The following is a 25,604-nucleotide window of genomic DNA, read 5'->3' as shown; positions in this document are numbered from 1 at the left end:
GCAGCCATGGCCCCAGCTCTGGTGTGAGTGCCATGGGGCTCCCAGCGCCCCTCTGAGCTGTGGTCTGGCTGGTGACCCCTCACGTCTAGCTCTCAGGGCAGCCCCCTAGCTGAACCCCTGAGCTGACACAACACAGTCTGAAAACAGCTGCAGTATTGCTTGGACTCAGCCCACTCCCGGGAGGTGGGAGGGTTGGGCCAGCGCCTCCCTGGCCTGAGGCTCCCAGGTGTCCCCAGACCCCCGCCCACCTGCTCAGCTGGGCCCTGACTCCCCCAGGCACAAGGGACATGGGCACAAGTGCCCACACTACACATGGGAACAGGCCTCGAGAAGACAACCCCAGCCTCTGACCCCATGCCCAGGGCTGGGGACATCTAGGGTGACTCTGGGTGCTGAGGGGTGCCCAGGCCAGGGAGCCAGGCCTCGAGGTCACCACTTAGGATGGCACCAGAGCTATTAGATGCCTGGCTGCTTGGAAAAGCTAGCTGGCTTTGTGCAGCTGAACTGGAAAAACCAGCAGCCGCCTGGGCGAAGGCTAGACCCATTTCTGAGGAACAAAGGAACCCCAGGCAGGGTGGCCATGGGAAGGTGCCGGGTGAAGATGTACGGATTCCAGCTCCTCCTGGACAGGCTGGTCCCCACCCGCTTCTGGTACTTGGGCCTCCCCTTCTCCTGACCTGCTTTCTTAGACCCTGGCCTGGCTCTGCAGGGGACTCAGGGCACTTTTTGCTGGCCATGACCCAGAGTGTGGCCCAGCCTGCCCCTCTCAGGCTGTGGTACCTGCATCTTGCAGGTGGCAGCCAGAGATGCTGCTCAGCGATCACAGGACAGCCCCCAACAGAGAGCTGCCTGGCCTAGAATGTCACGAAGCCAATCGGCTTGGCCCCAGGGAGGAGCCAGGAGCACCCAGCCCCTGCTCTGTCCCCTGCCCCCAAGGTTGTGTCCCATCCCAGCTTCACTATTCTGGGGGATGCCAGGGGGAATATTGGTTCCCCATGCCCCATAAAACAGACCTTTTAGAAGAAGGCACCTGGACACAGCTGTCTGTCCCCAACCTGGCCTGAACTTGCTGTCACCCATCAGGCCTGCTCAGGGTGGTCTCTGGACCTCCCCATGCCTCCTCCAACCCAAAAAGTGCCAGCAGGGCCTGGAGGGTGAAAGCCGCAGGGTGCAGGTGCGGGCTGTCCTCAGTCCCTGGGGGCTGGACCCTGTCCTCTGGGAGGCCTTGGGCAAATCAGTCTGCTCCCTGAGCCACGTGACCCTTCTGTATGGACAAGCATCCCTGCCTCCCTGGGCCCGAGTCCACACCGTTCCAGATGTTTTCCACTCCTCTGTGTCCCTCCTGCTTCTTCTTTCTGAGTGGAAGGGAGAGAGAAGAGAGATGCCACTCCCATTGCGCTGCATGGCACAGCTCCCCTTGTCCCCTCCAGTTTAGGGAGCAGCCGCTGAGCACCTAGCCCCTCCCGCTATGCACTCAATCTTCACAGCAGCAGGGGGTGGACAGGCGCATTTCACAGCTGAGAACACTGAGGCAGGGGGAGGCCAGCTTGCATCCCTTTGCACCAGGACTTGGGCTGTGTTTGACCAGAGCTCAAGAGTGACCCACTTGCTCAGGGAGGGGGGTCTGGGCTGGTCCCCCCGCCTTCCACCAGCCCCATGTGTACACAGGAGACTCCGTGGAGCCCTCGTGCCCAGCACACCCTGCCCCGTCCATCCACCCTTGGGGCGGTGGCACCCTGGGAGTGGATGAAGCTCTGCCCAGCCATCTTCCTCTTCTGGCCCATCACTGCCCCCGCATGTATCAGGAAATAGGCTCCCGAGGATCCGGGGATCACCCAGGGCCAGGGCAACCCATTTGTGTCCCCCGCCTGCTGTGTGCTCTGCTGGGGGCATCCCAGGCTCAGAGACAATGCGGCTTTGTGGATCCTCCACTTCTGCTCGCCCGAGCCCTGGCTCCTGAGACGTTACCTCATCTGGGCCCGGCCCCACAGGATGGGACCGGACCCACCCCCACCCAGGACCAAACAGCCAGGCGCTGCCATGGGGGGAGCCACCACAAGCCCCTGCCTGCTGCTGGGCCCCAGGGCTGGACAGGCCTGGAGTGGTAGGCCAGGCCCCCATCATGCAGTCAGGGAAACTAAGGCCAAGAGAGGGTCAGAGAATCACTTAGAGTCATACAAAGCATTGGGCGAAGCTGAGGCCTGCCTCCCCCACGGATTGAGTCACTCTGAGCTGTAGGTGGTGACCTTCTGAGCCCTTCATGGGGCAAGCTTTGGTGAGGGTGGGGGCAGACGCTGGTGGGAGGGGAGTCCTGGCTGGGAGGGGAGTCCTTCAAGTCCTCAGTCCTTGAAGGCTGAGGAGAAGCTGCGGCCTGAGTGTGCCAAGCTCTGGGCCAGGAACCCACAGAAGCTGTGGAGCAGGGCTGCGGTCAGGAACAGGCGACAGGGGAAGGCCTCACACCGCCTCCAGGAGCTTTGTTCAGACTTCTGGTCCCTGAGCCTGTTTCGTGTTTGGTACAAAGTCACGGGCACTAATTGTCCTGGGCCACGGCCAGCTTCCTGCTGAGCTGGCTGTATGCAGACAGGCAGTAGGGGAAACCAGCCTGGGAGCAGAGGTTTCTCTGCCTTCTGGGCTGGGCCGCACGGCCAGGTGGGCATCCCTGGAACCTGCCCCTCAACCTCTGCGGGTCCTACCCTGGGGCTCCCCAGGCGGGGGGTCTGCGACCCGTCACAGAAGGGACAGACATGGAGTACCCAGGGCCGAGGGCCGGAGTGGAGACAGCCTCCAGTTCTTTTGTGCAGCTGGACTCAGGCCCACCTCCCTCAGGCACAGAACCCTGCCCCCGCAGCTGTCAGCCTCTGCGCCCTGTGAATGCATGCATTCTTCCGGGAGGGACACCCCCCCGCCCCCCTGCCTTGTTCCCTACTCTCATTCCTCTGTGGCTCTCTACTGCCCCATAGGGTCTTTCACCTGGCTGGCCCCACTCTGCAGGCTCCGTAGCTCACCCTTCTCCCCCAGAGTCCTCCCGGTTCTCAGCCAGAGCTTTGTCATCCTGAGTCTGGGGTGCCTCCCCCTCTGCCCACCCTAACTAGCTCCTCCTCATCTGTCACACATCAGCCTGGACGCCAGCCTTCCCGGGAGGCTGCCTACAGCCGGGGTCATCATCCGCCTGCTCCCCTCTCTCCAGTATGGGGTTGTCGTCACGGTCACCCCTTTGTGGGCTGGGGACCTCGGCAGGGATCAGTGAATGACTTCGTAAGCTGTCACTGGGCAAGGGCAACAGATGGGGGTGTCGCAGAAGGCGTGACAGGCCAGCACCCCCGGTGTGAACAGGGGCCCCCCACCGGGGCACGCAGAGGATTTCAGGCTCAGGTTCCCTGGGGCTTGTGTTAAAAATGGAGTTCCTGAGCTCAGTCCTCCAGAGTGGGAGCTGGGTGATGCTTGCACCCCCTGAGCCCGTCTGCCTCTTGCCCTGAGGTTTCACGTCAGGGTGCCCTCAGTTGTCCTCTCAACCCCCAGGTCTCAGCCAGGCCTGCCCTGCCCACCCTGGGGTCTCCCCACCACTGGGCTTTCATGCCTGCTCCCCCTTCCAAACAGGAAGCTCTCCTGACGAGAGGGGAGCCTGTCCCCAGATCCCGGCATATCCACAGACTTGCAGAGAGGGAGGGCTCTGACGCCCAGAGAAAGGCAGGAGGAATCTAGCCTTGACAGGGGGCTGGGCTGGACCTGGTCTGCCTCTGACGCCTGGGAGACCCTCTACTCCCTCTGGGTCTTGGCTCCCCCTCCGTGGTGTCTTGGGACCTCTCTGGCTGGCTCCTGAGCTGACTGTGCCAGCCCAGCAAGGGGGGGTATGGCCATTTCCTGAACCACCCTGGGAACCAGGTAGGGGGTTGGCTCTGCAGGAAGAGGGGGAGGTTGCCAGGATCCTTGGCTCCAGGGCTCAAGGGACAGGGACACCGTGGTGAGGGGGAGACGGGGGTGGGGTGCGGTGGTGGGCACGGTGGGCACCCATGCTGGGAAGGCCACAGATCTGCCTGAGTGCAGGACCCAGGTCCCTCAGGGCAGCCCCATACCCCACTACACAGCCCCCAGCCATCCGCTGGACCTTCTTGAAACGTGTCCACCTCCCCCTCCTGCTGGAGACCTGCAGTAGCATTCCCCAGGCTGGACCCACCTCCCCTACCCACCTTGGCCAGGATCCATGCATGCACTACCCCTTTCTTTAGGCCCTCCCTCTGTCTTATCCTTCCTGTCCACGCTCGCCTGGATCCCTCCCCAGGCCCAGGTAGGGTGCTCAGTGCTGGGTCGTGTAATTCCGTCTCCTGTCTCCAACCCAGAATCTCAGGGTGCGGAGCAGTGGAGGAACCGAGTTCTTCACGCGGTCGGCCACCAAGTTCAAGGGCGCCCTGGCCCAGAAGTTCATGTTCGTGGATGGCGACCGGGCCATCTGTGGCTCTTACAGGTGACTCAGGCTTTCTGGGGGCTGGGGGAGAGGCGGCTCCAGTTCCCAGCTGGTTTCTGCCCTTAATCCTGCCTGTGATACCCCGGTTATTCTGGTTCACTGGTCCCCAAACTGCTGAGCTGTAAGTGGCACTGGGCCCGCCCGCACACCACCTGGCCGTCTCAGAAGCAGGCAGAATGACACTTTCCTCCGCCAGACTGTTGTTCCAGCCTTGAGGTGTCAGCAGCCTGGAGGTGGAGTGTGGGCCGGGCTCACAGGGCGGTCACTCTAAGAGCTTCTCAAAGGTGGGGGCAGAATGAGGCTGGCGGGGCCCAGCTCTACTGGCTCCATCAAGCAGGGACAGGGAGCTGGGAGGTGCCCACAGCCACACAAGGTGGGCGAGCAGATACTGATGGTGGCACAAGTCACTGTGCTGGACAACACACCCTGTCCAGGCTGTACCTCCAGGAGGGGCTTGGTGCATGGGACTGCCTGAGGTCCCACACCAGGCCTGACCCTGGGGCTCCAGCCCCCTCCTCTGCCTCTGCTCCCTTCTCCTGAAACCCTTCTGTGGCTGCATTCTGATGGACACTGGCCTCTGGGTGCACCGGGGCGGGGGAGGACTCCCTCATCCAGGGCCCAGACCCCACACCTGACCAGGTCTCTGTGTTGCAGCTTCACGTGGTCGGCCGCCAGGACGGATCGGAACGTGATCTCTGTGCTCTCGGGCCAGGTGGTGGAGATGTTTGACCGGCAGTTCCAGGAGCTGTACCTCATGTCGCATAGTGTCTGCCTCAAGGACATCCCCATGGAGAAGGAGCCTGAGCCCGAGCCCATTGTGCTGCCGCCCTCGGTCCCGCTGGTGCCCTCGGGCACCGTGGCCAAGAAGCTCGTCAACCCCAAGTACGCATTGGTCAAGGCCAAGAGCGCCGACGAGATTGCCAAGTCATCGTCCGAGAAGCAGGACACTACAAAGCCTCCGGGGGTGAGGGGCGCGGCCCTCGCTGAGCGCCCAGGAGACCTCTCCGAGCCTCCCCTGCCCGTGCACCCAGGGCTGCTCAACCTGGAGCGGGCCAACATGTTCGACTACCTGCCCACATGGGTGGAGCCCGATCCCGAGCCTGGCAGCGACATCCTGGGATACATCAACATCATCGACCCCAACATCTGGAACCCTCAGCCCAGTCAGATGAACCGTATCAAGATCCGAGACACATCCCAGGCGGGGACTCAGCTGTGGAGGCAGAGCCAGGACCCCGGCCCCGCCCTCCAGTCCAGCGCCCTGCCGGACAGCGTCCCTGCCAAGAACAGCCTCCCCCAGGGGGACGCCCAGCCACAGCCGCCTGTGCCCAAGCCCCGGACAGTCCCAGTGGCAGACCTGCTCGCCCAGGAGGGTGGTGGTGCTGGCTGGGCCCTGGAGTCTCCAGAGGAGGAATCACCCCACAATGGGATGGACCACGGGCTGCCCAGGACGGCTGGCCCAGGCCACGCCATGCTTCAGCGGCAACTACCTGTGACCCCGGATGACCCTGATGGTGGGGGGCAGGTGGTCCCCAACGGGCTGGATGGGGAGGAGGAGGAAGATGATGATGACTACGTGACCCTGAGTGACCAGGACAGCCTCTCGGGCAGCTCCGACCATGGCCCTGGCCCCCGGCGGGCCTCACTGGCCTCCTCCTCCGTGTCAGATGAGTATTTCGAGGTGACGGATCGCTCGGCCTGTCTCCGGAGGCGTCACTCAGAGCAGGTCGCCAACGGGTCGGCCCAGCCCCCCCGCCGACAGCTGAGCGCCCCCCATATGACCCGTGGGACCTTTGGCGGAGCCCTGGGTGGCTCCTCATGGGCCCAGGGTCAGGAGAGAGAAGAGGCGGGCACCCAGAGGAGAATGCAGGCCGCACGCCCTGTGGACCAGGAGGCACAGGTGGGTCGGGCTTCTGGGAGCCCCACCCCCAGGACTGAGCATCCTGCCGGGCATCCATGGTACTGATGGCTCTCTGGGTTATGGGGGAATCTTACAGTGGGAGGGTGGTAGCAACCAGGTAGGGCTTGCATGCGGCAGGTCACTACCCAGCATCCCACAGAGGCAGCCTGAGCCAGGGACCAAGAGCCAGAAGGAGACACTTGTAGCATGCCCAGAAGTGACAAGCGCGCAGGGTCATGTGGGTGGTCTGCTCCCGAGTTTGCGATGAGGGGATGGCAGTGTACAGAGGTGCTCCTTCACACCCTGAGGTCACTCAGCAGTAGGTGGTCTTTGTCCGGACCTCATATCCAGCTACCTCCGTGTGGATCCCTTTGACTGTGGCCCAGGGACCACACCCCTCACCGCTCCCCTAGGCCGGGAAACAGCTTGCCTGTCCTTGGCCTCTCCTCCTGGTGCCCTCCGGATCCTGCAACCCTGCCCCTGGAGCGTGTCCTACCTGGGAACAGCACGCGGCTGATCATGCCCGGCATGACGATCAGGCCCATGGGCAGCATCTTGAGATAGCTGGCCAGGATGGAGCCCCCCTTGGCGTGGTTCAGGTCCCGGGCGGACAGTGACCGCTGCACGATGACCTGGGGGCAGGGGAGGGGGTGAGTCTCAGCTGCCCCGGATTCCCCCTTCGCGGGGCTCAGGGAGTGTGTGAGATAGAAGCTGACCTGTCAGCCCTGGATGCACCCTCCCTGACCCCTGACTGCACCCCTGCTGGTTGTCTGAGCATCTGGGGCCCAGGTTCTCCCCAGGACTCAGTCTTCCCATCTGTCGAGCAGAGAAGTGTTGGTCCTGCCCAGCCTGTCACTCCGGCAGTTGTCAGGGCTGGAGAAGACCATGGAGCAGTGTCAGCGACCACCCCCCCACACCCTCCCACCACCTCCTGCGTTGCATGAGAGGCCGGCAGGCTCATGCACGTGTCAGGAGTAGACACTGGTTCCAGCTGTGTTTTGTGTCCCAGGCAGAGGTCTGGAGCTTTAGGACCTGGGTTTGGGGAAGCTTGCATGTCAATTGTGGAAGGATCTAGAAGCTGCAACATGAGGGCAATTTTTCATGCAGCCACAGGCGACGCCTATCTGGGCCTCAATTTCCAGATCTGCAGAATGGGAGGGGGTAGTTGGAACTGATGGCATCTGAGATCCTCCCAGTTCTGACACCACGATTCTGCTTGTTAAGAACAGCAGCATTACCAAGATACGATTCACACACAGTTCAGCCACGTAAAGCATACGACTCCATGGTTTTTAGTATGTTCACAGTTGTGCAGTCTATAACTTTCAGATGCAAGTATTTTTCAGTTGTTGTTCTGCAGTTTAAATCACTTCCTGCAGTTCAGAAGTAGAAATTCTTTGTGATTTTCACTTATTTTCCAAACACACGAGTTTGACAAGTGGCTCCTAGCAGTTGCCTCTGACATGGCTGTTGGTGAAGCAATTAATTACAGGGTCCCAGTCAGGGTGAGCTCTAAAATAGATGTTTTCCTGCTAAATCAGGTGGGGACAGAGCAATTTACAAAGCTCTAAGGGTGCAGCCAATGGAATCCACTAGAACATTCCTTGGGTTCACTTGGTGACTCCACCCTCCCTGGCTCATCCTCCAGCACCTTTTCATCAACTGAAGAAAATTACCTATGTTGACATCAAAGCAAAGGGGCGGGAAGGACACACGTGGGAAATAGAGGCTTGCAGACTGTTTTTTTGTTTTTTATCTTTGGCTGTGCTGGGTCTTCATTGCTATGCTTGGGTTTTCTCTAGTTGCCGCGAGACGGGGGCTACTCCTGTTGCGGAGCACAGGCTCTAGGCGCATGGGCCTCAGGCACAGGCTTAGTTGCTCCGCAGCATGTGGGATCTTCCTGGACCAGGGATTGAACCTGTGTTTCCTGCATTGGCAGGTGGATTCCTAACCACTGGCCAGAGGGAAGCCCCTATAGCCTGTTCTTCACCAAGGACCTCAGGTGCTTCCTGCATGCAATCTTTCTCCATCTTCTCCCAGGTTCTTGCTTGGGGGAAGGTAGTAAGTACCTAGTAGTTAGGTGCCTACTGGTCCCCACTTGATCTAATGTCTGCTGCTTGGGGACAGTTAACATCCTGGGGAGCAAGTGCAGAATCACAGGGTTGTGCATAGGCATGGACACAGCCTTTGTTTTAGGGTAAACCTTTGCTTTGATGAAAGTGGATTTTCTAAAGACTAGAAATTGCAAATGTCCATCCTAGAGGCCTCTAGGTGCCCATTTGGGTTTGGCGCCCTTAAGAGAAACTGCCATGAGCTTCTTCAGAGCTCCCTCTAAACATCTCAGAAAATGCCCTGAAGATTGTAAACTTGCTTGATAAAGGAGCTCTGGATCAGAGATGGTGATCCCTGAAAATTTAGGCTTCGGTGCAATTTTCTTGTTATAGTCACCTCCAGATGCAAAAGTGAAAGCATGTCCTTGGAGGCATACTCACACATACTAACTGTGGAAGCCCATCCCATACAGACTGAACAGCGCATGGACGGTGGCTGGGCTGCATACAGAAACAGAACTTTGTGACTTCCCTGGTGGGCCAGTAGTTAGCCCTGGATTCAGGCCCTGGCTGAGGAACTAAGATCCCACAGCCTTGTGGCTCGACCAATAGAAAAAAAAGATAGTACTCTGATCCACGACCTGAGGCAACCTGCCTGGGAAACCACTGCCCTGATGTCTCTCAGAGGCAGGCGGGAAGGCAGATGGCTGTTTCCATCACCCGCCCAGGAAGCTGCACGGTGACTTTGTAACGATCAGCCCCAGGTGTTCAGGACCTAATTAATAACTAGCAGCTTCTCTAACTGTTGTCTCCAACTCGTCCCCCCACCCTGACCGTTCTCACAGGCGTCCTGTTTCAGTCCCTGCCTCCTGCGTCCCCAGGCTGGTGGCCTCCTCTCAGTGCCCGCCCCCCCAGCCTCCCCTCTGTGCCTCTGAGAGGCTCCCCCTCCTCTGCTTGCCTCTGAGTTTCTGCCAAACATGAGGGACGGGAGCCGCCTCCCCTGCTGCAGCTCAGAATAAACTGCCTTTGCTTGTCTTAAAACATGGCCGGTGCCAGGCTGGCAGCACGGGGGCTGCAGGGCCAGGCTGGTTCCACCTCCTCTCCACCAGCTCTGACTTGGGACAGTCCGTTCCTCGCTTTGGGCCTCAGTTTCCCTGTCTGCAGTGAGGGGTGAGCTGTGGTTCTCTGTAGACCCTCCCCTTGATGTCCTGTGATTACGAGAGCTGGGGCTACACTCCTCACAGGAGCGTTTCCCTGAATCCCTGCCGTCTTCTGTGATATCACTCCATACTCTCTTGGTGGCCAGGCCCAGGTTGGGGGCGGGACAGTCATGGTTGCCCCACTCCGCAGCTGGAGAAGTGGTGCCCACGCAGCCCAGGTCAGGACCACCACCCCGTCCCCAGCAGCATCAGCACCGCTGCCACACAGGCCCCGCCTGAGGCTGCTCCCTCTCCCCGCTCAGCCACGGGACTGCACCGAAGTGCTGTGTCCTCGCCTGCAAGGTGGGATGTGACCCCCAACCCTCACAGTTGCTGCACATCCTGGATGAGGCCGCTTGTGGACCGCCAAGCCCAGTTCTGGCTGACTGGCGGCGAGTCATGGAGGGCGGGCGTCTCTCAGGGTCACCACAGGGTCACCCGTGGCCCTGTGCTGGCCCAGGAGCATTTAGACGCTCGGTTGTGAGATGGGGACAAGAGAGGATTTCGTGGGAACGAGGGTGACAGGGGCAGTGCACTCAACATGGCACCCGGTCCGCAGCAGATCCTGGAGGTTGTGGCCTCTGCAGACAGACCCAGCTGCTGCCCAAGAGGGACGGTCCATCTGAAACTGCAGCTGCGATGGGACCAAGTGTGCTCCAGCACCGCCGGAGTAGGCAGGCCCAGGGCCCTTCCTGTCTGTGTGCCTCCCCGCTGTGCAGACAAACAGCTGCAGTGGGAGGGTACGGCAACCCCCAGAGAGGAGCCCAGTGCCTGGCCAGCCCCCACCTCCTGTTTCATTGGTTTTGTTGGGTTCTGAGTGTCACCTACACGCTGCGGCTGAGCTGGGAGACACTGAAATGTCTGAAGAAGGTGAAAAGCATTCATGGCCCCAGCACACAGATCTGCTATGTGGCACTGACCACACCGTGGGGCTGCCTGGATCAGGGGCTGAGTAGGACCCAGTGGACCAGTACCTGGGTGGTTGGGGATCTGGTCCGAGGCCCAGTGGTTCCCTGGGTAGACCCAGACTGAGCAGGAGGGGGACAGGGAGGTTGGGCTGAGGCCAGGCATGGCCCCAAGCTCCTGGCACTCTAGACCTCCATGGGGTCAGCAGTGCCTCTGCCTCCCCATGTGACCTTCTTATCCAAGAAGGGGCCTGATCCAGCCCTGACCTCCAGGCCAGGCTGAGTGCTGACTCACTCGGCCTTCATGGGAGAATCTCCTGAGTGCTGTCCCGCCCTTGGACTCAGGGCCATGCCAGGCCCACGCTGAGCGAGGAGGGAATGAGAGGTGCCTGGTGAGGAAGGGGCTGCGACTGGTCCACAGGACTGCCAGGCACCCCCTGCCAACCCTCCACTGCTGGCCTTTCATCCAGACCCTCACTCACCTGGGCTGGGCCTCAATCCTCCCAGGTGCTGGGCAGACGCCTGCAGTGGGTACAGCCTACAGGGACTCTTGGGCATGTGACCATGTCACATGTCACTTATCACAGGTGGGGAAACTGAGGCCCAGGGTCCTTCCCACCTCGATTGCGTCCCACAGTCACAGCCCAGACAGGGTCTCCTGGCGAGCACATGCAACGCCTATACTTGGGAGATGCAGATTGCCCCTCACCGGCTGGCACCCACCCTGGCCTCAGTGTCCCGTCCTGTGGATGGACTGCCGGGCCCGCCTCCCAGGAAGTCTGTCCCCGTTCACTCCACTGTGACTGGCTGGGTCGACTCCCGGCCAGGTGGCCTCACTCCCAGGGTGGGGTCCTCGGGCCATGGTCCAGAATCAAGGACAGTGGTGAGGCCAGTGCCCCTGAGGGCCCCTCCCACCTGAGAGCTGCCTGAAGGTACCCACAGCCCTCAGGCAGGCAGGGCATCATCTGCTTCTGCCCAGGGAGGGAGCGTGGCCCCTTGAGGCCACCTGGTGCCAGCTTGGGAGGGGGACTCCGCCCCTAGGCACCAGAGACCTGGCCCAGGTGGAGGCCTATCTGACCCCTTACAGATGGGGGAGGTGGGCAGGGGCTTGGGGAGGAGCAGGCGCTGGCCTTGATGTGACCATAAGGGCAGGATCACTTCCGTAGTACCTGTGGGGAAACAGGCACGGAGGAGGGAAGGAAACGTGTCCAGGACCCTCAGCTGGCGTGGGCAGGGCCAGAGAACAAAACCAGGTGTGCTCGCTGCAGGCCAGAGCCCTCACGAAGGGGTAGAGCTGCCTCCAGCCCCCGGGTCTCACCTGTGTGCTCTCTCTCCACCAGGGCCAGCGGTTTCACCACTACGGAGCCCCTGCCTCGGGCACCAGGGAGAAAGACGGCTTCCCGCGGCCATTGAGGACCCTGGGATCCCCGCGGTTCCGCCCCACTGCCGATGGCACCCAGAGCTCCAGCAGGAAAGCAGGCCCAGCTGTGGCAAGCCCCCAGCACTGGCAGGCCAAGAGCGGCCCAGGGCCCCGCATGTTGCCGGGTCCTGGGAGCCCAAGGCCAGCCCGAAATGCCAGTGCCCTGACCAACAGCAGGGCCACCGAGGAACACCCCAGCCCCTTGGGAATCCCATACTCCAAACTGTCCCAGTCAAAGCACCTGAAGGCCAGGACGGGTGGCAGCCAGTGGGCCCCATCTGACTCTAAACGGCGAGCCCACGCCCCCCAGGACCACAAGGACCCCTAGCACCCCGTGCCCGGGCCACACCGTCCATGGCCTCTGCCCAGCCTGGGCTCACCGTGCAGGGGTTCCTGGGCCACCCGCACCTCCACAGGCACCCTGGAAGGCAGGAATGGGGGAGGGGGGCAACATGGACCCTCACCTGGTCAGTGCACCAGTACCAGGCGGCCATGATGGTCAGGCCGAAGGTCATCCCAGTCCACGGGAGGTCCCCAGTGTAGGGGTCTCGGAACATGTGCATGGCGTCTGCCCGGGGCACGTGACACGTGGTATTGGAGATGGTCCTGGATGGGACAGCCCGGGCGTAGGCCTCTGCCAGCTGCTCGTACCCACCAATCTGCTCGAAAGCTGCAGGGGCGGGTGGGATGGTGATGGTCAGCGGCTGGTGGCTGTGACTCGCGGCCCTACTGCCCTCGTCTCACAAGTAACTCAGGAGTCTCACAAGTACAGGAGACTCAGCTTTTTCCCATTACCTTTCCCAATGTCTGGAAAGGTGTGGAGATAGAGGGTTTTTTTAAAAAAGTGAATTCAAAAGACTATTTTATTTGTATTTAAAGTAATAATATTAAAGGAACATTTTGCACGTGGGCATCCCATGTCCTGCAGCCTCTGGATGCCCGTCGGTCAGGAGGGGGCCCCCTGCCAGGCTCACTGTTGAGTTGAGGATGCAGCCGCGTCTTTTCCTTGGCACTCGAGGACTTTCCCTGGTAGTCGGAAGGGCTAATGTCCTGACCCAGGGGCTTCCAAAGGATGAGACTTTGGTGGAGCTGAGAGTGGCTGGGGGGCAGGGTGGGTGTGGCTCTGAGATGGGAAACAGGGTCCTGAGAGGGCAGGGGAGCCGCCAAGGCCACACTGCCAGCCAGCTGGCCGGAGCCGAGATCATGTTCACCACTCACTGTTCTTTGTCTGCCCTGGGGTCTGGGCCAAAAGTGAAAGTCCCTCAGTTGTGCCCAACTCTTTGTGATCCCATGGACTATACAGTCCATGGAATTCTCCAGGCCAGAATACTGGAGTGGGTAGCCTTTCCCTTCTCCAGGGGAATCTTCCCAACCCAGGGATTGAACCCAGGTCTCCCGCATTGCAGGAGGATTCTTTACCAGCTGAGGCACCAGGGAAGCCTGTGGCTTTTGCTTTGTTTGTGATCACTGCCCCAGCACCCCTAACCAGACTGGGCCTGGCTGCCCAGGTGCTTTCCTGCAGTGGGCTCTGGGGACACAGGCCCCTGGTCTGTGAGGAGGCAGGTACACAAAGCCCAGACAGCCCCAGGCCCCGCTCCCCACCCCCTCCCCACAGCCCCCAGCATCATTCCCACCCGGAGCCCAGGCCAGGCCGAGGTGAGCGCTCAGAGCAAAGGTACAGACACTAAACAAGGGTCCTAGAGTCTGAGTCTGGAAAAGACTGTAAAGGCCTCTGTTTGCCCTCTATGGGCTCCTCCTGGCTCTGCTTGCATGCTTCCCAGGTTGAGGAGCTCGCTACCTCCGGGAAAACCCCAAGCTTACCCCTGTTCCCCCTTCTTCCCACCCTGCCTTTGTCCTGCCTGCCACAGCACTTCTTGGGGTCTTGTACAAGGTTTCAAACAGTGGGGGGCAGATGTCCAGGCAAGTACGTGGTCTCCCAGTGGTGTGGGGGCACACCACCCACAGCCCCACCTCCCATAACTGAGCCAGCATGGATATGGATGGCCCTGCTTCCTGCATCAGCTTTGCAGCCAAACACCAGCCGGCTTGAGCTGGTGACAGAAGTGCCACAGGGCAGCTGGGGCGAGAGGGGAACAGGCTTCTGCCACTCAGGGGAGGCTGGCAGGGGGCTGAGGGCCCCACAGCCTGGCCTTGTGAGGACACCCACCCCTAGGCCGACATGGGGGCCTGCTACTGGGTAGGCCCATGGCCCTCACCTTTGATCGTCAGGATCACGGCCCCCGCCACCATGACGAGTGTCTGCAGGGCATCTGTGTAGATGACAGCAGTCAGGCCCCCTGCAAGTGGAGACGACAGAGCTAGAGGCACCTGGCCTCGATGGGGGAGGAATGGGGAGGCAACCGAGCTCTGGGAGGGATAGCTGTCCCACACCCATGCCCCTTGCCCTTGCATAGGTGGATACAGCAACCAGGCCGGCTGAGCAGCTGCAGAGGCCCATGTGCCTGGCTCAAACTGGCCAGGTCCCAGGCTACAGGAGGAGGTGCCTTGAACCCCCGCCAGCTAGCCTCCCAATTTCCCGTGTGTCCCCGGGTGCTGTACCTGTGATGGTGTAAAGGGCCGTGATGGCGAGCATGATGACCGTGGACAGGTAGAAGTTCCAGCCCAAGCATATGTGCACGAACAGGGCCCCCGCATACAGGTCGATCTGGGGAAGTGAAAGAAGCATGTGTAGAGGCCCAAGGTGACCCCAGGACCCAGAGCACCACGCATCTGCCCAGTGGCCTTGGTGCCTCGTTGACAGGGAAGGGGAGATCGCCTCACCCACCAGGGGCTGTCCTGAGCAGGGGTGCATCCTGGCTGTAGACAACGGTGGGCAGGGGACATTGCGGATGTTAATAAAGTCCTAAGCGGCCTCTACCCACCAGGGAGCAGCTTGTTGTTCATTTTGGCTCCTGCCTGAGGATGGAGGAGAGTCCTGGAGGGCTTCCTGGGGGAGGAGTGGGTCTCAGAGAACAGGACCCTGTGTCTCAGTCTCCAGACCCACGTCTTTCTGTGTAAAATGGGTCCCTATGGTCTGTTCCTTGTTAGGCAGGGCCCCCGAGAAGAGACCAGACTTACGCCGGGCCAGGCTGGGGGAACAGAGGGGCGCTCTTGCTTATTGAACCCTCCCCATGGGGTTGAAACTGAAACCAGGACCACGTCTCAGGCTGGAGCTTGTTCCCAGGGGCTGAACTGGACTCAGTCCTGCCGTCCCAGACTCTGGGGAGCACAGGACAGTCAGGGCTCTGGGGTGAGCCTGAGAATATCAGTGCTGGAACAGGCCTTACAGACCACACACAGACACCTTCACTGTGCAGTGGGTGCCTGGAAAAGGAGGGAGGACCCCGTTCTGCAGGACCTAGGGACTAGACCAGGGGCCCCACCCCCCAAGTGTCCAAACCTGCTTCATGTCAGGAAGATACCCCAAAACACAGCCTGTGGGGCCAAGAGGCTCCTGAGAAGGCTGGGCAAGGCCACGGGTCAGCTGCCACATGGGGGACAGTCTGCGTGAGACCAGAACACCGGCCCAGCTAGGGCCCCAGCAGTCCTGTTGAAGTCAGGCTCTCAGACCCCTGCTTACCCAGGCTCCTCCCCTCCCCTCTCCTGGAGCAGAGACCAGCCAGTGTGGGGATGCTGACAAGCTGCTCTCAGAACAGTGGCCCCTCACTCTGCCCCCACCCCTGGCAGCGAGCCAGTGCAGCCCAAGCTGAGGAGCCCAGAGCTGTTGAATATAAGAGCAGGAAGGTCTCTCCAAGCCCTACCCCTCTCATCCCACTCCATCAGACCAGGAACAGGGAGGTGAAGGGACCTCCCCATGGTCAGGCCCTGGCAAGTTATCAGAGATGGGAGTAGCCACGCAATGGGAGCAGGGGGCGGGTTCTAGAAAGTAGAGGAGACACAGGTTCTATCCCTGGTCAGGGAAGATCCCACAGGCCTCAGGGCAACTAAGCCCTTGCACCACAACTACTGAGCTTGTGCTCTAGAGCCTGTGAGCTGCAACTCCTGAGCCTGCGTGCCTAGAGTCTGCTCCACAACAAGAGAAGCCACGGCAGTGAGAAGCCCATGTCCTGCAACTAGAGAAAATTTGCACAGCAACCAAAATCCAGAACAACCAAAGAAAGAAAAAAAGACCCCTCCCCAGACCCTAGTCACCTCGGAAGGGAGCCCTGGTCCATGTGCCCAGCCTTCAGGCTCTGCCTTTAAGCCCAAGTGACTCTGGTCACGCCAGACTGGCTGCTGTTCCATGCCCAGCACTTTGCTGCCTCCAGGCCTCAGCTCAACCAGGTCCCTCCATCCGGGAATGTCTCTGTATCTGCATCACTCAGGACTCAGCCTGCCCCAGACGCCCTGCTTCCCAAACTGCTCTGCAGACCAGGGACTTCCTTCCGAGAGTAATGGTTGGGCGGCGGGGACAGCACAGGCATGGGTGTGGAGGTGAGATTCGGGGACCCTGCGCGGCCTCTGTAAAGGCTCCTGGTGCTGCTAGAGGCCAGGTAAGTGTGCGGTCAGCTGCAGGCTCCAGGTTGTCCCCCAGCACCATTGGACCTCTCCTTCTGCTGAACTCTGTCCTGGGGGCCCAGGCGAGCTGCAGCTATGTAGGAGCTAAGAGGCCTGGGTCTGTGACCCTGGGGAGCAGGTCACCCTACCTCCTGAGCCTCAGGGACCCTGTCTTTAAAGTGGGGGGTGGGTGTGGAGCACCACCAGCATGGTGCTCAGCCCCCACCAGCCCCCTGACCTCTGCAGACCCAGAGCAGGGGAAGCCAAGGTGGGGCAGGTGGGACCCCTGAGGGAGCCTCTCCACTCCACAGAGGGGCACACAGGTGCAGAGGTTTGAAGCAACTGGCTTCGAGCTCCTGAATGACCCAAGGCATCAGACCGGGTTTCTCTACTGTCTAGAGGTTAAGTGACTGGCCTGGAGCACACAGTGATGGAGCTTGGCTACCCTCCAGACTTTAGGCCCCCTGGGGTCATTTGGCGGTTCTCTCTGCAGACTAGTGTCCCTGCCTGGGGCAGGCAGCAGGTGGGCCCTATGGTCTCTGAGCAGGCTGGAGCTGGGGTGAGTCCTGGGCACGTGGACACACAGGGCATTCCAGGGGCTCTGCCCAGTGAGGTCAGGGCCTCAGGGGCCCTGCTGGGCTCCAGAGCTGCAAATAGCTTCAGCCCAAAGCCTTGGTCAGTGGAACCCAGTCCCTCCAAGGCCTGGCCTGGCAATCAGCATTCCCCCTGCTTTCCTCCCACTTCATCTGTGCAGCCCCAGCCTCAGTGCAGAAGCCCCAGCCTTGACATCAGCGGGTTCCCTCCCATTTTATAGGTGGGTAAACTGAGTCACCTGGGGCTTCCCCAGTGGCGCTAGTGATAAAGAATCCACCAGCCAATGCAGGACATGAGGATTTGATCCCTGGGTCTGGAAGATCCCTTGGAGAAAGCAATGGCAACCCACTCCAGTATTCTTGCCTGGAGAACCCCATGGACAGAGGAGCCTGGTGAGCTACAGTCCATGGGGTCACAGAGAGTCGGACACGACTGAGCGACTGAATGATGACAACTGAGTCATCTCATCACAAAGTGGGGCAGTGATCAGCCCTCTGGACTTCAACCGTGGTCTCTGTCTGATTCATAGGACAAATGGGCTGGGGGACCCTTACGCCCAGAGGTTGGCCTTGGCAGACCCCACCCTGGCCCCTCACCTCTCACCCCCATCTGCTCAAGTGCATCCTCCGGTGGGGGAGGATGGTGGCACTAACACAAGCCTGCTCAAAGCCCCTGGGCCCCTTGGGCACTCACATCCCTTCCTCACCTCTCACCAGCCCTCTGGCCTGGGGTAGGAGGGGCCCCCGAGAGCGACATGCAGCCTTGGTCTGGCTGTGTGACTGCTGGTCAGTCCCAGGCCCACTGCTCCCTGTCACCCCCAACCGGCTCCTCCTCTGGTCCTGAGGTGTCTGACCCCTGGGGTCTGAGCCCCCCGCCATGACCACCCCCAAAGCATCCCACACCACCCCCGCCTCCTTGGCGTTTGCCCTCCCCATCAGCATCCTTTTCTCCACTAGACCCTGGCTCTGTGCCACCCAGCAGGAATGCTGCCTTCTCTTCTGAGGTCCATCCCCTGTGTTACATCTGTACCCCCCACCGTGCTGAGTCCTTGCTTCCAGAGGGGCGGGGGCTCAGGAGGGGCAGGAGAGGGAGGAGGAAGCACATGGGAGCTGTCCTGGAGGGCAGCAGCGCCCCCTCCAGGAGAAAGCCCTGGGGGAGACCCTCAGGAGAAAAGGTGGGGCCTGCTTACTAACCAACCCCCCTCAGAAACCCACTCCCACCCAGCAGGGTCCTGGCAGCCCAGGTGGAGGCCTGGCCGAGGAGAGGCTCCCGGGGCTCCTGGGGCTCCCAGGGTAGTGGAGGAGGAAGCCCTGGACACCCTGCAGAAGCTGCCAGGCAGGAGGGAGCAACCAGGCTCGGTCTGTGCAGGGACCGCTGTCCACCTCTGAGCCTTGCCAGAGCTGGAGTGGCTGGATGGCCTCCGGGAACAGGCTGGTGATGGGGACTCAGCAGGGAGAACACAGGCCTGGAGTGGCCATGGAGGCCCCATGGGCTTGGGACCAGCTCCCCCCATCCTGGCCTCAGTCTCCCTCCCTGTGAGACCCAGGGTGTGGACATGATGTGCCCAGGCCAGGCCCCCCAGGGAAAGGGGGGTCAGCCTGGCAGTGGAGCTGACAGCCACTTGCCACCTTGGGCCAGAGACAGAAGGCTCTGGGCGCCCCCTAGTGGGCACTCTTGGCTGGCCAGAACCGGGACCCAGAGCCCAGACAAGAACCCAGGGGCAAAGCAGGAGTCACAGGGCTGCATTCTGCCCCCTCCCAGGACCCTGGTGCAGCTGTGTGATCCTGGGCAAGTCAATGTGCCTCTCTGGGCCTTGGTCTCCCCAGCTGTCAGACAAGGAAGAGGCAGATCAGGGGCTGTCAGGTCGCTTTGAGGGCCCCAGAGCAGGGATGTTCCGGCTAAGCTGGCCAGAAGCTGGTGGGGGAAGGGGTGGCTCACCGATATCTTGGTGAAGACGGACAGCAGCAGCGACAGGACAGACAGGTACATGCGAATCCGCTGGCCCCCGTAGCGCTTCTGCATGTATTCAGGCATGGTGACGATCTAGGGGCACAGGCCGGGGGGCTAAGCTCACTGGTGCAAGGCCACAGCTAGCAACTGGGCCCGGAGCATCTCACAGCCCCAGCACCAGGCCTAGAATTCCAGGCTTACACTTCCGATCACATGGTGAGGGGCTTAGGCTGGGCCGTAGCGGGCTGAGACTGGAGGGGAGCATGGGGGGCTGTGGCTGGGGGCAGGGAACAAGTTGGAAGGCTGTTATAACAAATTCAGATGAGCTCTGGCTAGATGGGGAAGTATGAGACTGAGACATCCAGGAAATGTGAACCACCGGACTTAGTGACGCCGGCTGGGACTAAAGAAGCGGCACAATTGAGGATGTGACTTGCAGCCCAGGTGTGCAGCCTGTGTGCTCAGGTAGATGGAGCATCCTCCTCCAGATGCAACATGCAGGTACAGTAGAGACCAACAGACAAGGCACCTGGGCTGAGGGCCCAGGGGACCTGACTCCATGGGTTGATAGGAACATTAGGCAGGACTAGAAACAAACCCAGAGCTGAGACTTGTGGTTTCACTTACCAACTCATGTGCGAAGCCAGGGGTCGTGCCCATTGCCACCACCCACTCCACCCCAGGCCCAGCTGTCCCAAGGCCCCCAGCTGGGCTGTCCCTGAGCAGACTCACCTCCGAGGACAGGTAGATGGGCACAAACACCCATGCCAGGGCCAGCAGCACATAGGTAGCCTGTGGGGGACAGAGGCAGGTAAGAATAGGGACATACAGGGTCGAGAACTGTCCTTGCCTCCTCTCTGCAGCCCTGAACACTAAGGATGATGGCTGAGGCTCAGGGCTCCCTGCCTGCAGCATTCTGTAGACCTGACTTCCCCATCAACCCTGCCTGCCTGGATCTTGCCCTTCTGGGTTGCTGGGTACTGCCTCTGGCCATGGAGGGGTGGGCTCTGATAAGCATCATCCAGCACCTATCAAGGTTGCTGCCCACCCCACCCACTCCCACCCACGGTGGACACCCTCCTCTGGAACTCACATTCCACTCGAAGCCAGCCACTGCCAAGCCTCCAGCCGCTCCCGAGCCCGCCAGTCCAATGAAGAGGCCTGAACCCTCGCTGCTGGCAAAGAGGGAGGCTCCAATCTGGAGGAGAGAGAGGGGAGGAGCTAGCATCGACCCTGCCCTCTCCATGCCTTCTACCACCTGCCCCATCACCGCCGCTCAGGGACCCCTGCCGGCCTAGGCCCCATCTCTGCCTCCTTGGCCCAGCCTGGGGGTGACCCTGGGTGTGAGGAGGACACAGGCAGTGATGGCAGGGATGCAGATGCAGGCTGACCTAGGGGTCAGATGTGGCCCCAGTGCAAGGAGGGGTGGGAGGGGTTGGGGGCACTCACCGGCCACCACGTCATGTCCCGGCCGGCCAGGAAGTAGCCGCTCACTGTGTTCCTGCTGGCCCGGCAAGAGGACTGCAAAGACAGGGGCAGAAACTGGAGCCTTCACTCGGCCAGAGGCAGGGGACAATGGGCCACTACTGCGGAAATAGTGCACTGGCTCCCCAGAGAGTGGGACACACAGGTGAGCCCAAGACCCAGCAGTTACATCCCGGCTACATCTGGGAGAGTTGAGAGCAGGTGCTCGGATGACCCCCACAGGGCTGCTCACAGCTGTGTAACGGACCGCAGCCTGAGGGTGGAAGCAACTCGAAGGCTCATCAGCTAATGGATGGATGGACGGATGAACAAACGTGCAGCCACACCACAGACCATCGCCCAGCCCCCAAGAGGAAGAGGCACCACTACTTGCTGAAACACGAGTCCATCAACATGCAGGCCTGGTTCTCCCAGACTCCACCTGCCTGCTCTCTGCTGCCCAGATGGTCAGGATGACTGAGCTGGTTTGTCTGGGCCCACCACTCGAAGCTTCTGATATGACTGCTGGCTGCCTGTCCCACTACACCCCGCTGACCTCTGCTTTCTCTCTGTACTCATGATCCAGCCACACTGAACACAGTGCAGTCTGAGGACTCTCACCATCTTGCCAGGATGGCCACGTCCAGCTGCGTAAGTGGTACACTGCACAACCTCCAGAGCCACTCTGGTCTTAGCTCCTGCTTTTCTCTGTCGTGTTCTCTTATCCTCAAGGATGTAGTAGATGTTGCCAACAGCATTTTCATATCATTTTCCCTTCCTACAAGGGCCTCATCTTTCCCAGCGGTTGACTGAGTGGTCCTGACTCACTCCAGCTCCAGGGGTCCCAAGCCACCTAAGTCACAGAGCCTGTCCCATTCCTCATGTACTCTGCATGTACTCAGATGTACTCTGCATGTAAGTTAAATAAACAGGGTGACAATATACAGCCTTGATGCACTCCTTTCCCAATTTTGAACTAGTCCATTGTTCCATGTCCAGTCCTAACTGTTGTTTCTTGACCTGCATACAGGTTTCTCAGGAGGCAGGTAAGGTGGTCTGATATTCCCAACTCTAAGAATTTTCCAGTTTGTTGTGATCCACACAGTCAAAGGCTTTAGCATAGCCAACGAAGCAGAAATAGATGTTTTTCTGGAATTCTCTTGGTTTCTCTATGATCCAACAGATGTTGGCAATTTGATCTCTGGTTCCTCTGCCTTTTCTGAATCCAGCTTGTACATCTGGAATTTCTTGGTTCATGTACTGTTGAAGCCTAACTTGAAGGATTTTGAGCATGACCTTGCTAGCATGTGAAATGAGCACAATTGTGTGGTAGTTTGAACATTCTTCAGTATTTCCCTTCTTTGGGATTGAAATGAAAACACCTTTTCCAGTCCTGTGGCCACTGCTGAGTTTTCCAAATTTGCTGGCATATTGAGTGCAGCACTTTAACAGCATCATCTTTTAGGATGCGAAGTAGCTCAGCTGGCATTCCATCACCTCCACTAGCTTTGTTCGTAGCAGTGCTTCCTAAGGCCCACTTGACTTCACACTTCAGGACGTCTGGCTCTAGGTGAGTGACCACACTGTTGTGGTTTTCTGGGTCATTAAGACCAGGAAATAAATTAATAAATAGTAATGATAATATTTTTTTAAAAGAAAGCCTCCACTGCAGGGGCCCCTCCTCTGACCCCCAGCACGGTGCTCCCAAGAACACAGCACACTATAGTTGGAATGGATTTTCACATCCACTGGGCTCTTGTGCTCCCTGGAACAGCTGTGAGAGGCGAGTGTACAGATCTACAGGGTGTGTTTGATGAAACAGGAGGTTAAGTAACTGTTCCCAGAACACACAGACCCAACTTTCCTGACACTCAGCACTGGGCTGCCTGAGAGTTACTATTTAATCACAGGAGAATGAATTCCAGTCACTGCAGCTGTTACTTCCACCAGCCCCTCCTCTGCCTCCACCATCATCTCCACCGCTCCCCCACCCACCACCTCCACCTCTACCTCCACCACTTGCACTTTCTACTACAGGATCGACAGCAGCAGCAGGGTCCCTTACATGTGGTCACCTCAGGTAGAAGACCTCTCCCATTTGGGAACTTGGGACCTAGGACCAGGCAGGTGATACATGTCTTACAGATAAAGACCCTGAAGGTCAAAAAGCTGAGCAACTTCCAAGGATCCTAGAACTGGGGCCATGGCCGGAGAAGATAAGAGGGGCCCTTCATTCTCCAGCTGGAGAGGAAGAACACTGCCAGTCAGGGCTCAGGGGTGCCAGCCGGGTGAGCTCTGGAGACAGGACTGGCTGGCTTGTGTCCACCTCCCACCCAGGAGTAGGAGTAGATGGAGGAGGCCCTCCCCTCTGGGCAGGGTCCTGGGTTCACTGCCCAAGTCCCTGCCCCCTGAAGCCCTGGGATTCACCTGCAATGGGGCTGAGGGGTGCAATGCGCACAGCATCTGCATAGCAGTGGCCCCACTGCTGCTGGAGCCTGTGGTGACCTAAAGCCCTTCTCTCTTCTCAAAGGCCGAAGAAACTGGCTTATTAACTAGGCAAGGCTGGCGGACATGGTGTTGTTACAACAGAGACCCCAGGCCCTGCATGCCACTGCCCCTCCCTGGATTTGGCTCAGCTGGTGTGGGCACAGCAAAGAACCCCTATGATTCTGTGAGCCCATCTGACATCAGAGGGGAGGCCAGAAGACTGTGTGCTGTGCCAAGCGCCAGCTTATCAGCCGCACAGAAGCCCCCAGCGTCCTGCTCGACCTGCCCTTAGAGACACTTCCTGTTCCTCACTTTAGAGACTTGAGAATCTGTCGCCAAAGAGAGAAAAGGACTTGGTCAAGGTCTCCGGCAAATCTCCCTGGGGCTGGGAGGAGCGCCCAAGGGCATCAGGCCTCCAGAGAGAGGATGCCATGCCCAGGGACATCCCGGATGGTTCCCACGCCCCAGCGCCCGCCCCAGCCTGTGCCACCACTGTCCTCTCACCCATATGCCCACGGCCACGTTCAGGGCAAAATACACGGTGATGATGGCAATGTCCACTGTGGTCAGCTGCGGCCTTGGGGTATGGGGGTCGCTGGTGGAGTTGTCCACAGCCATCCTGCAGCAGGGCCAGCTCTGAGCGAGTGGGACTGAGGGCTGGACCAGAGCAGAGGGCTTCCTGGCAGGCAGTAAATTTATAATTAAACCAGCACGGCGGTGACATTCCAGCCCATGGTGCACGCTTCAAAGTGCAGCTGGGTCTTCTCCACCCTACCCCCTCCCCTGCCCCGTGGGGACCGCTGGGGGAGGGGCACTTCTTTACACACAAGGAGACTTGGGAAATGTAAAGGGGTCTAGTGGACCCAGAGGAACCAGAGTTGTCCCAGAAAGAAAGGGCTTGTTACCGAATGCATGCAATTCAGGTAAGGAGCAGGAGGGTTGGGGGCAAGTGCCCCTCCTCTGGGGATACTGCCAAGACAGTATCCCTTGGCAATGACTTGCATCTCTTGGGTCACTTCCAGCCACAGCAGTCCTGGTCCTAGAACGTGCTCTGTTGGACACTAGAGGCTTGTCACCACATTTCCTGTCCTCTTTTCTAGACCAGGCCCAAGAGCCCCTTCCTGATCATCCCCTTGGGTCCCCTTGTCTCCCAGTACCACGGATACTGGGCCCCACATTGAGCAAGCATCTGCCAGAGGCTGGGCCACGCTTAACCTTTCTGCTCACTGACCCGTTCTGCGCTCAGAGTAAGTGCTGTGGGTCACAGTCAGGGAAGGAGGCGGGAGGGTGGCCACCTGCCTCCATCCAGCCACTTGAGGGCCAGAGCTGGGCTTCGGCCCTGTACCCAACCCCAGATGCTCCTGAGTGGTGGCAGTGATGGCTTGGATCCACTATGTCCCTCCTGCTCAGATGCTTGCTCACTGATTAAATCAGTGTGTGCAGCTGGGCAGCTCTCAGTGACATGGCCCGTGGCTTCACAGAGCATTTGGAGTTTACCCTGACATGCAGCCCTTCCAGAAGTGTTAATGAATGAGTGGCTGGCACTGGGAACACGGGCCTGCAAAGCCAACCGTGACTGTCACTTGGTAACCGAGGCAGAGGGTTTGAAGATTAATCCCCCTCACATGCAGGACTCAACCGGGAAGAAGTAAGTCGCTGCTTACGGTAGACTCAGGCAGGCCCAGACCATCCTCCCCAGCCACCCCCACCTTAGGCCAGCTAGGTTCTCAGATGTCTTACTCATTGTTGGAAATGCATCGTGACTCAAAAGGTCACTTTGTACTGCAGAGGGACCCAACTGGGTAATGTCCAGATTTATTAAACTGGTCTCCTAAAGAGGAAGTAGTTGAAAGAACAGTCTTTGGTCCCCTCTCCATAGCCTGGGTCTCAGAAGGAAATATACCACTTAGACAGAGTCCTCCACCCCCTCCACTGTCTGATCAAAAGACCTGGGGAGAGACGGCCGACATGAGCTGATGGATGGGGCCAGGGGGAAGGTGGCAGGGGAGGGAATGGAGAAGAAATTCCACACAGCAGTCCAATCACAGTCTACACTCTCCTCCAGCCTCCCCTGACCACACTCGCAGATCCAACTCCTCTGGGCCAGCTCACCCAGGACAGGAAGACAAACAGCTGTCCAGCCAAAAAGTCACAACTGGTGACTGCACATGGACACACCATCACCATCCAGAGTCCAGAGTTTACATTAGGGTTTATTCTTGCTGTCATGTGTTCCATGGAGAAGGCAATGGCACCCCACTCCAGTACTCTTGCCTGGAAAATCCCATGGACGGAGGAGCCTGGTAGGCTGCAGTCCCTGGGGTCGCTAAGAGCTGGACACGACTGAGCGACTTCACTTTCACGTTTCACTTTCATGCATTGGAGAAGGAAATGGCAGTCCACTCCAGTGTTCTTGCCTGGAGAATCCCAGGGACGGGGGAGCCTGGTGGGCTGCCGTCTATGGGATCGCACAGAGTCGGACACGACCGAAGTGACTTAGCAGGAGCAGCTTTTTTAGATTGTCTTTCACTTATTAAGATTCATTTTAGTTTCCTCCACATTGTTTCATGGATTGATAATTCATTTCCTTCTGCTTGAATAATATTCCATTGTCTGAAGGCACCACAGTTTATCCATTTACCTGCTGAAGGACATTTTGATGGGTTCCAAGTTTT

At 59.4% G+C, this 25,604-nt stretch overlaps 2 protein-coding genes across 2 annotated transcripts in view; one reads left to right on the top strand and one right to left on the bottom strand.

The window, feature by feature from the left end:
• Nucleotides 1–12,850, top strand: part of FAM83G (family with sequence similarity 83 member G) — a 28,981-nt gene extending 16,131 nt beyond the window's left edge. The window contains exons 3-5 of the mRNA XM_040245835.1: nt 4,338–4,462; nt 5,117–6,362; nt 11,858–12,850. Of these exons, the coding sequence (XP_040101769.1) occupies nt 4,338–4,462; nt 5,117–6,362; nt 11,858–12,265 (1,779 nt within the window). The 3' untranslated portion in view covers nt 12,266–12,850. The remainder of the gene's footprint in view (nt 1–4,337; nt 4,463–5,116; nt 6,363–11,857) is intronic.
• Nucleotides 1–23,547, bottom strand: part of SLC5A10 (solute carrier family 5 member 10) — a 55,445-nt gene extending 31,898 nt beyond the window's left edge. Inside the window, exons 1-9 of the mRNA XM_040245836.1 lie at nt 23,434–23,547; nt 20,428–20,499; nt 20,072–20,176; nt 19,711–19,770; nt 18,967–19,071; nt 14,497–14,602; nt 14,154–14,234; nt 12,402–12,607; nt 6,859–6,994 (exon numbers count right to left, since the gene is read on the bottom strand). Of these exons, the coding sequence (XP_040101770.1) occupies nt 6,859–6,994; nt 12,402–12,607; nt 14,154–14,234; nt 14,497–14,602; nt 18,967–19,071; nt 19,711–19,770; nt 20,072–20,176; nt 20,428–20,499; nt 23,434–23,547 (985 nt within the window). The remainder of the gene's footprint in view (nt 1–6,858; nt 6,995–12,401; nt 12,608–14,153; nt 14,235–14,496; nt 14,603–18,966; nt 19,072–19,710; nt 19,771–20,071; nt 20,177–20,427; nt 20,500–23,433) is intronic.
• Between the last annotated feature and the right edge of the window lie 2,057 nt (nt 23,548–25,604).

This window comes from Oryx dammah, unplaced genomic scaffold (genome assembly GCF_014754425.2).
Source record: "Oryx dammah isolate SB20612 unplaced genomic scaffold, SCBI_Odam_1.1 HiC_scaffold_8, whole genome shotgun sequence".
Lineage (NCBI taxonomy): Eukaryota > Metazoa > Chordata > Mammalia > Artiodactyla > Bovidae > Oryx > Oryx dammah.
This window is presented reverse-complemented; position numbering and strand designations above follow the sequence as displayed.